Source organism: Plecotus auritus, assembly GCF_963455305.1.
Source record: "Plecotus auritus genome assembly, chromosome: 4".
Taxonomy (NCBI): Eukaryota; Metazoa; Chordata; class Mammalia; order Chiroptera; family Vespertilionidae; genus Plecotus; species Plecotus auritus.
Window position 1 is genome coordinate 78,424,706 of NC_137775.1, and position 15,093 is coordinate 78,439,798.

The 15,093-nt window shown below is 34.4% G+C and overlaps 1 protein-coding gene across 3 annotated transcripts in view; it reads right to left on the reverse strand.

Moving 5' to 3' along the window:
- Positions 1 to 15,093, reverse strand: part of ZNF451 (zinc finger protein 451) — a 102,588-nt gene that overhangs the window by 55,057 nt on the left and 32,438 nt on the right. For all 3 annotated transcript variants that reach the window (XR_013960317.1, XM_080663473.1, XM_080663472.1), the window contains 5 exons: positions 11,668 to 11,779; positions 7,083 to 7,233; positions 5,798 to 5,924; positions 1,584 to 1,737; positions 1,016 to 1,163 (listed from right to left, as the gene is read on the reverse strand). Coding sequence is in view for 2 of the 3 variants with exons in the window: in XM_080663473.1 (XP_080519599.1) it covers positions 1,016 to 1,163; positions 1,584 to 1,737; positions 5,798 to 5,924; positions 7,083 to 7,233; positions 11,668 to 11,779 (692 nt within the window). In the remaining variant the exon portion in view is untranslated. The remainder of the gene's footprint in view (positions 1 to 1,015; positions 1,164 to 1,583; positions 1,738 to 5,797; positions 5,925 to 7,082; positions 7,234 to 11,667; positions 11,780 to 15,093) is intronic.

Here is a 15,093-nt window from a genome sequence, read left to right on the forward strand (position 1 = left end):
AGCCCGGTCAGTGTGGCTCAGCGGTCGAGCATCAACCTATGAACCAAGAGGTCACTGGTTCAATTCCAGGTTAGGGCGCATGCCCGGGTTATGGCCTCAATCCCCAGTAGGGAACGTCCAAGAGGCAGCCGATGTTTCCATCTCTCTATCCCTCTCACTTCTTCTCACCCTAAAAATCAATTTAAAAAAATATTTAAACAAATGCAATTGTAGGTAAACTTTTAATGCATTTTAAAGAAATAATAGAAAAAAAGAGACGTAAGAGACAAAGCATCTTAATGCAAAGTACAGACTATGTCTGAATCCAGATTCCAAAAAACCAAATATAAAAAAACTTCATGACATAATCAAGGAAATTCATTAACTAGGCATTTGATGATATTAAAAAACTATTCATTTTTTAAGGTATGATAATGGTACTAATTTTTAAAAGAGCCCTTATCATTTATGTACACATACTGAAATAATTACAGATAAAATGACATGATTTGCTTCAATATAATCTGCAGGGGATGAGAATATAAATAAAACACACTGCCATGTACTGATAACTACTGAAGCTGGGTAAAAGGTATATAGGGGTCATTACACTATTCTCCTTTTGTATACTGCTTGATAATTTCCTTTGTAAAGACAAAAAAATCATACTGAAATCTTCTTGATTAAGATAAATTTGGCCTTTCATGAAATTTAATCTTTCATATGGATATGATACATTCCATTCTGGTTGACTTAGAGCCATAGTTCTATTTTAACCCTCTCCTTCCCTATATATAACACTCACAGAACACACTGAGAAACATCACATACAGACTTAGAACTATTACCTTGTTTTACATTCACAGCAATATCAATATATCCACTTCTTCCATAACTCTAATCCTCTCTTATGCTAATTTGGTTATTTTCCAGGCAAATGCACATTCTTGTTTTAAAAGGAGAGAAACATGGAATAGAGCAGTATTTGTTGAATCCCACTGGTGAAGAGCTTATTGGGCAGGATTCCCTTACGAACCTGAAATGGGCAGTGAGCTCCATATGGGAACGCAGTGTCTGGTGGCAGGCCACACACTTAACTTGAAACGGAACATCTTTGCACAGAGAGATCAAAAGTTTCTTTGCAAAAGATGGAAATGATATTGGATATGCTATTCTCTTGTCATCTGGAAAAAAAAAATTATAACTTGCAAAGATTTGAGTATAGTAACCCAACCTTTCCTCCCTTTTGTCTTCCTCAATATCAGTTAGAGTAAGTAAAAGATACTTATATAATAAAAATCTGAAAGTCGATTTTCTAGCCTTAAGTGCAAAAGATGTGGAAAAACACCCAAATTCCCAGATATCATGTATGTAAAGACATTACTCTGAATGTTTTCTTCCCAAGTTTCTTTTCATTTCTCAAAGTAAACCTTAGTCTTAGATACCGGTAAATACTGAGAATCTTTTCTTTAAAAAAAGAATTAAAAATGTTTCACTTTCACAGTTTGCATACTAGCATGAGGATAAGAAACCTCAAAAATTATCTCAGAAGTATGGAAACTCAGCAAAAATTAAAGTGGTTTAATAATTTTCAGAGAACATACCACCCAGTTTAAAACGCTGATGGAAATGATTCTTTCCAGACATGTGCTTCATACACTCATCCTTGCCGCTAAAAAGAAGGAAGCAATTTGGACATGCAAAACACTGAATAATCTGAGGAAGAAGGTTGTTTTTATGTCCATCATCTGCAGCTTCCTAAAACATAAGGCAAAGCTGAATTATAGACAATTAAAATCAACCAACATTCAAATTCTTAAAATTAACTTTCAAAATATTTATTATCTAGAATATTCTCTATCAGTTTTTAACACGAAAACTTCTTCCCTGAGTGAACAATGGAGCTTTTCTCATGAATGAGGTCCCATATATAAAATTTATAAATTTTTTTCCTTGAAAACAATTATAACTATCTTTCTATGACAATAAATATAAGTATATTTGCTTTCTATGTATTTTTCCTTTTTTACATACCCATATGCAATATTATATAAATGCATAAATGTTTTCACATCACATACACTTTTTCTAAAGTTTTACTTTGTTCAATCTACTCTGCAATATAACCTTTATTTACAAATATGTATTTATCCATAAATAGCTCCATGCTTAAAATTTTACATATACGAACAAACATACAAGGTGGATTGCCATTGTTTTATCAAATATTTAAAACTTACAGATTCTTCTGCCTCTTCGTTTTCTTATTCCACAATATCTAATGGAAAGCCCTAAAACGCAACTGGTATAACTTTAATTCATTCTCCTTAATAATTGTCAACTACTCCATCTGTGGATCTACTATGATTTAGTCAAGTATTCATTCCGAGGCCTTATTTTTTGCTACTATAAACAATAATGTTGTAAACATCCTTGAGTATATATCCTTATTTATAAGTGCTTTCTCTCATTATCAGTGGTCCTATTGGGTTAAAAGGTATATTCTTTGAATATTAAAAGATGTGTATGCTTGCTTTTCAAAATGGCTCTACCAATTCACATATCTCCTAGCCTGGCAGCACTAGCTATTATTTTTGCAGTCTGACAGATGTTGTGATACTCATTGTTACTTTAATTGCATTTCCTGTCTACTAGAGAGTTTGAGCATTTATTCATACAATTCTGTGGATATTCCACATTCTGTAGAATGCTTATTCATATTCTTTATCCTCATATTTCATGGTTTTGTTTTCTCTCCTTTTGGTCAACTTCATTATCAAAACTCTTTGTCCAATCCTCTATTTTGCAAGTAGTTTCAAACATCTGTTAATGAATTCTGTATATGCTCACTTTAAAATTTTGATATAGTGAAACAGGTATGTCTTTTTTTAGCATCTAAGTTTCCAAACTTAGTAAGAGCCTCCTTTATCCCAAAATTTGTTAATGGTCTTTAGAGTAATAGCCTTAAAAGTTGTGTCTTCTTAAATTTATTATGTTAAATTTACATTAGGGATATCAAAGTAGTTTGTGTAGTATTATTAAATGCAACAAGATGAGGAACCATAAATTTACATTTATATTAAGTACATGTCAAGCAAGCACCATATTAGGATTCAAAGTGTGCTTTTCCATTTACTTCTTATAATAATCACATGAAATATTAATTTATTCATTTATAAATAAGAAAATTGAAATTTAGATTAAGTCAACAAAATTACCATTCCCCCAACCAAGATGTTACCATAGAAGAGACAAAACTACCATTCAAATACAGCTTTATATCTTTGGTTACAAATTCTATGCTCTTTCCACTATTCTCCATCCCATTTTAATTTGGCAAGTGCCACACAAAAGATTACACTGGGAAGACATTTTGTATTTCATTAGAAGGTTCTAAAAGTTAAGAGTACTACAAGCATTTATTAACCACCAACTTCTACAAACTAGAGGAAGGAATGGGAAACAGAATGTCTGGTAAGTTAAAGTGCTAAACTTATTTTTATTATTATATTTCTGGTTACATTAAAATATCATACATCATAAAATTTTGTATATATATATGACTAGAACAACCATAAAATACTACTTCATACCCATTAAAATGGCTATTTTAAAAGACAGATAATAAGTGGTGACAAGGATGTAAAGAAATTAGACCCTAGCCAGGTAGCTCAGTTAGTTAGAACATGGTCCTGATATACCAAAGTTGTGGGTAACCCCTGGTCAGGGCACATACAAGAAGCAACCAATGGATGCATAAATAAGTGAAACAACAAATTGATGTTTCTTTCTCTCTAAAATTAATAAAAATAAAAAGAATAAGAAGAAACTAGAGCCGAAACCGGTTTGGCTCAGTGGATAGAGCGTCGGCCTGCGGACTGAAAGGTCCCAAGTTCGATTCCGGTCAAGGGCATGTACCTTGGTTGCGGGCATGTCCCCAGTGGGGGGTGTGCAGGAGGCAGCTGATCGATGTTTCTCTCTCATCGATGTTTCTAACTATCCCTCTCCCTTCCTCTCTGTAAAAAATCAATAAAATATATTTTTTAAAAAAAAGAAGAAGAAGAAGAAACTAGAGATGCATACATTGCTAGTGGGAAGGTGACATGGTATAATAATTACATAACAATTTGGCAGTTCTTCAAAAAACTAAACATAATTATCATATGACCTAATATTCACCTCTGAGAAGTGAATACATATATCCACACAAAGACTTGCACGCTTGTTTATTGTAGCATTATTCACAATAGCCAAAGTGAAAACAACCCAAGTGTTTATCAACTAGATGAATTGATAAACAAAATGTGGCATATATCCATACAATGGGCTGAAGGGACCCAATGCACATGCCCGGGTTGTGGGCTCAATCCCCGGTGGGGGGCATGTGGGAGGCAGCTAATCAATGATTCTCTCACCATTGATGTTTCTATCTCCCTCTCACTCTCCCTCCCTCTCTGAAATAAAAAAATATATATATATTTTTTAAATTAGGAATAAAGTACTGATACATTATACAACACAGATAAGCCTTAAAAACATTATGGTAAGTGAAAGAATCTTGTCACAAAAAGGGTACATATTCTATTATTCCATTTATATGAAATGTCCAGAAAAGATAAAACCGAAGAGACAGAAAGTAGTTTATCGGTTTCCTAGGGCTGGGAAGAATAGGCTAGCAAGGGAGAAAAATAACCTTTGATGACAGAATGGCCCTAGGAACAGAATGAGAAACAGTGGTAGTACCTATTGACCCGCAAGTGACCTTGAGGCACACTGAAGCTTATAGTATATCTACCACCACTACCACTACCACCACCAAAACGGGAGAAAGCCAGGAAGCTATCTAGTACCAGACCCATTGGATGACTTTAATGTTCAAGAAACACTAGACTTACTACTCAAAGTGTGACCCAATAGCACTGGCATCATCTAGAAGCTTGTTAGAAATCCTGAATCTAAGGCCCCACCTTAGATCCACTGAGTCATAATTTTCATTTTGTAACAAGTGATTCATGTGTACATTAAAGTTTGATTCCCAAGTGATTCGTGTGCACATTAAAGTTTGATAAGCACTAGTCTAGATGGAAGAAATTGGAGATGAAAGGAAAAGGGGAAGGAAGCAAGACAAATAATGCAAACTGTAGATAATTCCACTCTCATTAAAGAATGTGAGCCTTACAAAATAGAAATCAGTGGTATATGATCTTCTAGCGACCTCTTCTGGCTGATTCAAGATAGGCAATTGCATACTAGTTTAAAGGAAACTAGTTTAAAGGAAAGGTCTTTGTGACACACTTCAAAGAATAAGCAATTAGGAGTATTTGTTGAGAGCTATATCTAATATCAAACATGGTATACTTATTACAGAGTTCAATTACAAGTATTTGTATACGTCCCTTAGGATATATCAATAAGAACTACATAGCACAGCCTTTTAAGTACTAGACCTATTTCTTAATACTAACATTAATAAAAGAATTGTTAGACACTATATAGCTCCAACAGTTCAACATGCAGTGAAAAGCAGTGGACTTAAGAAGGTACTAGTTCTCATCATGTGACTAACTCACAGAGCATCTTAAACAAGGTACGTTAATTTCATAAAGCAACTCCATAAAAAGTAGGGTTTCTATGGTAATCTTTAGGACTGCTGGTTTTCACCTATCAAGTTTGCCTGCCCACAACAGTTTAATGTTCCAAATCATTTTGCTCTTCATATACAATCAGAATTTTGATCCTTATGTGTATCATTGGGTATTGCAAGCTTAAGAGCAGCAAGAAAAAAAATGCCTACTCTTAACTTAGGACATGCTCTTACCTTAGAAAAAAGGTGTTCCTTATATTGTTGTTGAGTAACAAAATTTTTATAACATACTACACAAGCAAAGGAATTGATGGAAGGTCCATGTAGTGTAATTGTTGGATCACATGGAGAGTGATCAAACCTACTTGGCAAAAGAGAGGTAACATTAGAAAACCGCACATTCTAGGGGCAGCACTATTTAGTTTCACTTGTTAAGCTAAATAAAATTCACACTTTCCTACTAAAATATTAAATTATGTTCTTCATATTCAGGAAATATCAAGTGGTTCCCATTAAGGCATGCAATCCTTTCAGATAGTGATCTACAGTTAGCTTAAAATTTCATAGAAGTACTCAAGATCCAATAAAATAGATTCAGGCATGTCTTGCCAAACTGGTCAATTTCCAGTTTGAAACTACAGAGCCATCATCTTTTCCTTTGCCTTATTTACCATAAAACTCACAAATAATTTAAATGAACCACTGGAATAATAATCTCAAGTCAAGATTTCTGACATAGCCCTGATTCCTAAAAAATGGCTTTTAATCCTTCTAATGTTCATTTAACCATATTAAAAATTTGAGTCATTTTAAACTGCCTCGAAGACTTTTTAAAATAGTTCAGATACAGTATGCTGCCCACTTATTCATAGACCACTGAAGCTCCCTCTAGAAATCTCTCTTGGTAAGTCAAGGCAGAAGTAGGGTGAGACATCTTTAAACTATTAGAAGGAAATTGTGAAGATAAGAATGTTTAATGACTTTAATACTATCTTCCTTGATATTTACTTTCTCATGCTCTAATATTCAAAAGTGCAGTAAGTTAATAAGATGGGTTTCATAAGCAAAATATTTATCATTAATTTGGCTACATTTTATTTGTCTTTAGCATTTATTTTTACAATGCCATATTAGCTACTAGTAGACTAAATATCTGTAAGTGCTTTATGTCTTTTAAAATTGGCATTTATGGGCTGGATTTCTCTAACACTGATCCAATTGCATAGCAGTGCAAAAAATCTATTCAAAATTTTATGAGCATTTTAGGAATAAATACATATTTAAAGGCCACATGCCTTTAAAGACAAAATATCACTAGAAGAATCTAACTTCACCAAACCTTCTAGGACACCTAAGGGATGTAATTGTAAATAATTACATCTTAACAACACAAAACAATTTGAATTTGAAATATAAAGCTATAATTACAATGGCAGAGGCACATCATGCTTTCATTTTATGAAATCACTTTGTAACTCACTTGACCTTCAGTGTCCACTATTCTGAATATCACACTTACCTTTTCAAATGTCCTAAGAGAAGGTGCCCATTATCAAATTCCTTGTTACAGTGCATTATGGGACATGAAATTGCTTTCCCAGACACCTGCATCTGGCCTCCTCTTCGGAATGAGCTTTTTGTTCCAGAATTAATTGTTCCTGCTTTGAGTCCTGCATCATTGGATATAAATTCTTAAGTCTCTATTTCAGATATTTGTCCTTTGGACTGGTAATCAAAATTATGACAAAACAATGAAAAATCAACCACATGCATCATAATTAAATATTTATAAGCTTTCTTATAAAAGATATAGTAACCTAAAAGTAAATTGTTATTTGGTAAAAGAAAAGCAGTTAGCATCTCCAACTAGCCTTCTCTTGAGGAAAAAAAAAATCTGTTTCCTTAAATTCAACACCCAAGAAATATCAAAGATCAAATGCATTAGAAAATCAGTTGCTCTACAGAATCCTTACCTCCCTTCTTTTCATTTATGTAAGTTTGCAAAGATTTTTTCTTCTAACGCTTATTTTCTCTTTTAACTATCTTAAACACATTATAAGGTATAGCTATATTATAGAGCAGCCGTGGGCAAACTACGGCCTGCGGGCCGGATCCGGCTGTTCTATCCAGTTTTCTGGCTCTCCCCTCCGCTCCTTTACTTTGAATTTATATTAGTTCACACAAACACTCCATCCATGCTTTTGTTCCGGCCTTCCGGTCCAGTTTAAGAACCCATTGTGGCCCTCGAGTCAAAAAGTTTGCCCACCCCTGTTATAAGAGGATCTGGGTTCTATAAAAGTTATGTTAAACAATGCAACTGAGAGGGCAAGAGAAGTGGAGAGGACAAGGAGGGAAGGAGAATAAGTGATACTTTCTGAGGAATCCAGCTATTGATCAATCAGCTTCAACCTGGACATCAAGTTATACAGGTTTCAGTAATAACATTTATAGGACACAAAGCAGAGATTTACTTGTTATCTCTCTTCTTCCAATGTATCCTATTTTGTCTTTTCCCTTTTTCTCCTTTCAAAGCCAATTATAAAATAGTTTTCCCATCATTACCTCCACTTAATTAATTCCCTCTTATTCTGGTTCATTCTTCATCCCTTTTCTTTATAATCTTGGTCTTACAATCACACAATCTTTGAGACTAATACCCCTGGCCAAATTTTGTTCCCATGGAACTCCCAATACATGATATACAATGGAAAATTTGGAATTATGTTGTATAAATAAAGAATTGTAAAACTGCCAGGAGGATTCTAATATGAAGATAGTTTGATTTTTGTTTCTCTTTTATTATTATTTCTTGTGGATTGTTTCAATTAGATGTCTTAAATACTTCATACAATAGAAAACTAGGTATTTTTTTAATACTATTTTTAAAACTGATTTGAGAGAGAGGAAGGGGGACAGAGACAAAAAGAGAGAGAAAGAGGAGAAACAACAATGTGTGAAAGAAAAGCATCAATCGGCTGCCTTCCGCATGCATCCAATGGGGAATGGAACCCGAAACCTGGATGGGTATGTGCCTTAACTGGGAATCAAACCTACGACCTTTTGGTGTATGGGTTGACACTCCAACCAACTGAGCCACACCAGCCAGGGTGGGTATTTATCTTTATGACAGTTTCTATAAAGCCCTTAAGAATTTAACTAGAGAATTTTCTTCCTTTAATATCATCTAGTTTTAAGATCTCCAAATAGTTATATATGCTTAAGGTTTCAACTGCCTTTCTGCTCTTTTAGTCCTTCTGCGGGGAAGGGGGGGTGGAACCACTACTAAAAGCTGCCAAAACACTTATAAATGTGTTCTGCCAACAAACAATGAACAGCACAGCATTAATCATATTTTAATCTTAAAGAGGCAGTAAATGACAATATACCTTTTTATCTTTAAATTTTTAATGCAGTCAGAATTAGGACAATTTTTATTTATTGTCCATCCACATTCCAGATGTCGTACTATTATGACCTTTATTTGGCCAAACAGGGGCTCTGGCTAATAGAGAAAGCAATCAATTGAAAGAAAATAAGCTTTACCCATGGAAAGGCAAAGTACAGAGAAATTTAAACAGCTCTTTTCCTTAAATAGTATAGAGAGTGCAGTTTTTAAGTTATTAAGTATTGAAATGTATGCAAACTGGCCTAACTGTAAAGGTCTATAAAAGATAGATTTCTAAAGTTAGAGTAATTATAAAGTACTTAAATTACTTCTAATCAAAAACTGAATTATAATAGTTGGATACTTTGGAATAGATTGAATGAATCCCTTAATGTTACTGAGAAGTAGAATCTCACTTTTTTAAAATTAAAGGATACAACTGTCATCTCTGTTTTCCTCAGCTATACACTCTTCAAAGATCCCAACATTCTCTAAAGCCCATTTGGGAAAGATAAATACCCATACCAAACATAGCCCAACACTACAGCAGCTGTTCTAGCAATAGATCCCAAATTTAAGTTTTACAGTGTTGCAAGGACCAAGCAAAAAAGATGAAACAATCACATGAAAAGAGCATAATTAAAGACCTAAACTCCAGGCTCAAGCTTATCAGCCACCAATGAACCCAGTGTGACCTAAAAATATGTAAAAACACAGCTAACTGACTCATTTGTTCCCAATTGGCCTGCTTAGGTAAATATACAAACAGATGCTCATGCATTCAATTTACAATGAATTAAAATATTCTGACAATCTGGATTAGGCCTAAAGGGGCATATTACTGGCCCCAAACCATTCTAGACAGGACTTGAAAGTGTTAGATTCATATGAGATAAATGATTTTTAGAAGAGATCTTAGATGTGATAAAGCCTTGTAGTTTCAGTCCATTTTCCTATCGAAATCATCTAGGAATCTTCTCAAAACTACAGATGCTCTATCTCTGGGGTGAGGCCCAGGCATGTATTTAAAAGCTCCTGGGTGATTCTGATGCAGCTAAGGTGAAACCGAAGAGCTAATCATTAACAACTACTGAGAAATGAATGCTTATCGAAAAAGATTTTAAAAATATTTTTTTTTTTATTGATTTCAGAGAGGGAGAGGGAGAAATAGAGACATCAATAATGAGAGAGAATCACTGATCAGCTGCCTCCTTCACGCCCCTCACTGGGGATCAAGCCCACTACACAGGCATATGTCCTGACCAGGAATTGAACCATGACCTTCTGGTTCATAGGTTGATGCTCAACCACTGAGCCATGCCAGCTGGGCTCAAAAAATATTTTTAAAATAACCATAGCTTTAAAAGAACACTCCAAAAAGCAAAACCAGTTACCATAATTTCTAAGTCTCTTTTGCTAAAATAGGTCTGGAATACCAAGCAATTCTTTTATAGAGCTGAATGAAGTCACATTTGGAACCCAAGTTCTAGGCTTGTTTTCTGTGTTCATTTGCAAACATTTATATAGCCTCCTTTGGTATAATATTCAACTAATATTATTGAGCATTTCTATGCTGAGCATTCTTTTTAGGCACTGACACAAAATAGGATTAATAAGCATTGGTCTCCATTCCCACAGAGCACAGAGTAAAAACTATATGAGAAATGAATAAAAGCACTGTGGGATCAAAGAACGCTAAGCAACCAAACTTATGTAGAATAAATAAACCTAGCAGCCTCTAGTGCTAAGTATTACCTGTGGGGCTAATCCCACAGGCAAGTAAGAAGAAAAAAAGAGGAAAAGGTATTTAAAAAGGAGGATGGGGTGAAGCTGGAATTTGCCAAGCACAAACAGATTAGGTGGCAATAAGGAAATATAGTTTCAGGGAGTGGCCAAGTGTCAAAATATCTACAAATTACTCTAATTATTTTATAAGTGGTAGTTTGACTCTATTTTTAGAAAGCCCTCTAAAAACTAATTTTAGAACAAGATATCCAGGTTCAAAGTTGAGCACTGCATGCATTTCTAAAGAGATATTTAGATATTTTTAATGACTTTTTGCAATTAAACCTCCTGCTGAATTAAATCCACAACTAAGGTTTCTGTGGATATCCCAAGCCTTTAAGGGCTTAGTGGGTCTTCTACAAGACAGACTAGAAAAGTTGCCATGGTGGGACAGTCCTACTTTTAAAAATTCCACAAATTATCTAGTAAGGGAAAATGTTTTATAGTGAGATTTCCAGGAATGTCAGGTCTGCAAAGAGTTAGTGAAGAAGAGGCTGCTATCCAATGCTTCAGATGAGCCTCCCATGTGGACACTTAAAGAATATCTACATAGGCTGCACTAACAAATAAGTAAACACTCATCCTGTAAATCTCAGCTAAATCCCATTTCCTCAGAGAAGCTTTTCCTGACCTCAAGTAACCTGTTACACAACCTCCCATATACACATGTACTATTTCATATAATAACTATGAAATTATAAATGATTAAATGAGCAATATCTAATGAGCTCAAGGATGACTTATACTACTTACACTCAAAATATACTTTTGCCAAAGTAGGAAGGTAATTGGTAAAGTAGGCCGTTATTAAGATTCACTAAAATTAAATGTCAGTACTTTATATATTCATTAGCAACCAAATAAATGAACATAATGTCTTAAAACTGTAGGGAAGCTAGGTAACCTTCATGTTCCACTCATCTCTAAAGAATACCTGGCATTTTTAGCCACTGGTCCACACACAGTCTTGCTGCTTCTGTATCAGAATGTCCTCGAATAAATTCCAATTCTTGCAACCCATGAGCATGCTGAAAATCAACTTTTTCCTAAAGATATTAAGAAAAAAAATCAATCAACTATGATTACTAATCTGGTTTCCTTGAGAAAAGATTTTGACATATCAGTGACTAGTAAGTACTGATTATGATTACTCTTTATCCTTGGAACTCCACAACTAGGTCCCAAAACAAAGGTTCATGCTCTAACATGTTGATTGAATGTTATCTACATCTACACAAAGTTCACTACAACCTATATCTCCAACAATAGGGCACTGGTTAAGTAAATTATGGTAACATTTCATTAAAGTCAATAAAAACACTAATCACTTTTTTAATGAAGTAGGAACATACTTTTGGTATCAAACAAGCCACCAAGTAGTATAAAACAAATAAGGCCCAATATAAACAAAGATTAATTTCAAGATATGTGTAACTTTATCTGCAGAGGGGGAAAAGGCTGAAAATAAATATATTAAGTTCAATGGCTAGATCTCGGAATGGAGATATGAACAATTAGTTGCATTTTTAAACTTTTGTACTTTTCCCCCCGTTTTTTCTTATACAGGGTGGGACAAAGTAGGTTTATAGTTACTCATGTGGAAAGTAATACAATAATTAATAAATAATAATACAAACATAAACTGTTTCTCGTACTCACAACTGTAAAGCTACTTTTGCCCCACCCTGTACAGTATGAAGTGAAGAGAAGCCTATTAAATATTTGTTCAGTGAATAGTATTACTTTGAGCAGTCACTTATTAGTACTTAATATGTGCCAATATGATGCATTTATTGCCACCTAGATCAAGGGTTGGCAAACTTTTTCCATAAAGGGCCAGATAGCAAATATTTTAGGCTTTATAGCCCATACAGTCTCTATTGCAACTACTCAACTCTGCTACTGTAGCATGAAAGCAGCCATAGATAATATGTAAACAAATGGGCATGGCTATGTTCCAATAAAAATTTATTTACAAAACAGGCAGCTTGCCAAAACCGGTTTGGCTCAATGGATAGAGCGTCAGCCTGCGGACTGAAAGGTCCCAGGTTCGATTCCGGTCAAGGGCATGTACCTTGGTTGCGGGCACATCCCCAGTAGGGGGTGTGCAGGAGGCGGCTGATCGATGTTTCTCTCTCATCGATGTTTCTAACTCTCTATCCCTCTCTCCCTTCCTCTCTGTAAAAAATCAATAAAATAAAAAAAAACAAAAACAAAAACCAAAAAACAGGCAGCTGGCCAGTGCAAACCACTAAATTATATACTTCAGACTATTAAGAGTCTCTAAATCTTTCTAGTTATATTACCTATAAATCTATCTGCATATTCTCTAATCATGCTGTATCTAACAATTAACACTTATTAACCACCTACCATGTGAGGAACTGTTGTAAAAGCATTTTAGATTTAATTCTCACAATAACTCTGTGGTAGGTACTATTGTTCCCATTTGATTTTATTTTTCTAATATATTTTTTTATTGATTTTTGAGAAAAAGGGAGAGGGGGAGAGAGATGAGAAACATCAATGATGAGAGAGAATCTTCAACTGGCTGCCTCCTGCACACCCCCCACTGGGGACCGAACCAGCAACTTGTCCAGAATTGAACCTGGGACCCTTCAGTCCACAGGCCAATACTCTATCCACTGAACCAAACCAGCTAGGGCTATTGTTCCATTTTATAATGGGAAACTGAAGTAAACCAAGGTCAAATAAATTGCCCAAGGATAAATAACAATTCCAGGATTTAAACTCTTGTAATCAGATTGTAAGATCCATGTACTTAAACAGTACTGTGTCTCAAAAAGCTTATATTCTTAACAAGAAATGACAAATTCATGAACATTAGATTTTCAAGACATAGGTCAGAATAATGAATGGCCTAGTTAGCACTAACAGGATCTTCTGTCAGGAAGAGTAAGTAGAAGGACAGGGAGATTCAAAATTTTCATCTGAAAAAAATCTTACAATATTATTTAAATACAGCCATAGAAGACATTCTCAAAGATGTTAATATGCGTTATATATATTAAAAAATCCTCTGTATCAACTTAAGTAAGTATAGAAACATTGGTTTTAATGTCAAGTTTAAAAGGTTCCTTTACTGCAGGACTTCCAAAGCCTTAAGGTACTATAATGTGCCTGTGATTTTTCATCCATAGAGTATGCAGTATCCCAACTTAGCAAATCACTTATTACTTTTTTTCAAAGTGTATCCTACAGGACAGTGTTCTGAATAACATGCTATGGGAAACCAAGATAGTCTATCCAAAGAAAGCAATATGGCAAACTTCCAGGGGGCTATAAAGATTTTTTTCTTATTTACAAAATTAAACATGATGTATTGACATTCCTTACAAAAATCTATCATAATAAAAACTCTTAAATTACCATGTTGGTGTTAAATATTACTGCATGCCAGCTAGTAGCCTATTTATTTTAAACAATGCCAATAATTTATTTTTAAGTTTTTTTAAAAAATGTTCTTTGCCATTTCTCACAACAGAATTTTAACTCTGTGGCCTAAGTCAATGCTAAAAAAACATCTGCTGGCTAAAATCATCTCCAAATGTACCACCTTTTTTTCTATATCACAAAGTTACTTCCACAAACTTTAGGGTTACATCACTTCTTGCACGTCATCTTAACTCCTGAAATACCAATAAGCTAAGCTGGTGGCTGGTTATCTAGTCAGCACAGCACATTATCTCTGAAAATGATTTATCCAACAAAGATTTTAATGATTTTTCTTTTTCTTTCCTTTAACATGATGAAGACGGACAATCCACTTTAATAGTAAGACACCATTCACAAATATTATCTATCTTTAGTCTGAGTTATTTATCAACTACTAGAATATTTCAAGAATTATTTTTTTAAAATTTTTTTAATTGATTTCAGAGGGAGAGGGAGAGATGGAAACATCAATGATGAGAGAGGATCATCGATTGGCTGCCTCCTGCACGCCCCCCACTGGGGACTGAGTCTGCAACCCAGGCATGTGCCCTGTCAGGGAACTGAACCAGTGACCTCCTGGTTCCTGGGCTGATGCTCAACCACCAAGCCACACCCCGCTGGGCAAGAATTATTTTTATTTCAGTTTCATTATCTTCCTTTCTGAGTAGTTTATTTTTGTTTTCTGTCCTCTAGTTTTAAAAAAAACAACTTACCCATAAAGAGAACCAAATAGGAACAACCACAAAAAAATCATATATGGATAGCAAGCAATGAGCTAAAACATCTGTGTTGATCAGCTTCTCTTAGAAAACATAAATTTATTCTTTACAGTTGGTTAAACAAAAATTTCAAAAATCTTTCTTCAATGCTAAGGTAAAGCCTTTAATATAACAAATGAACATTT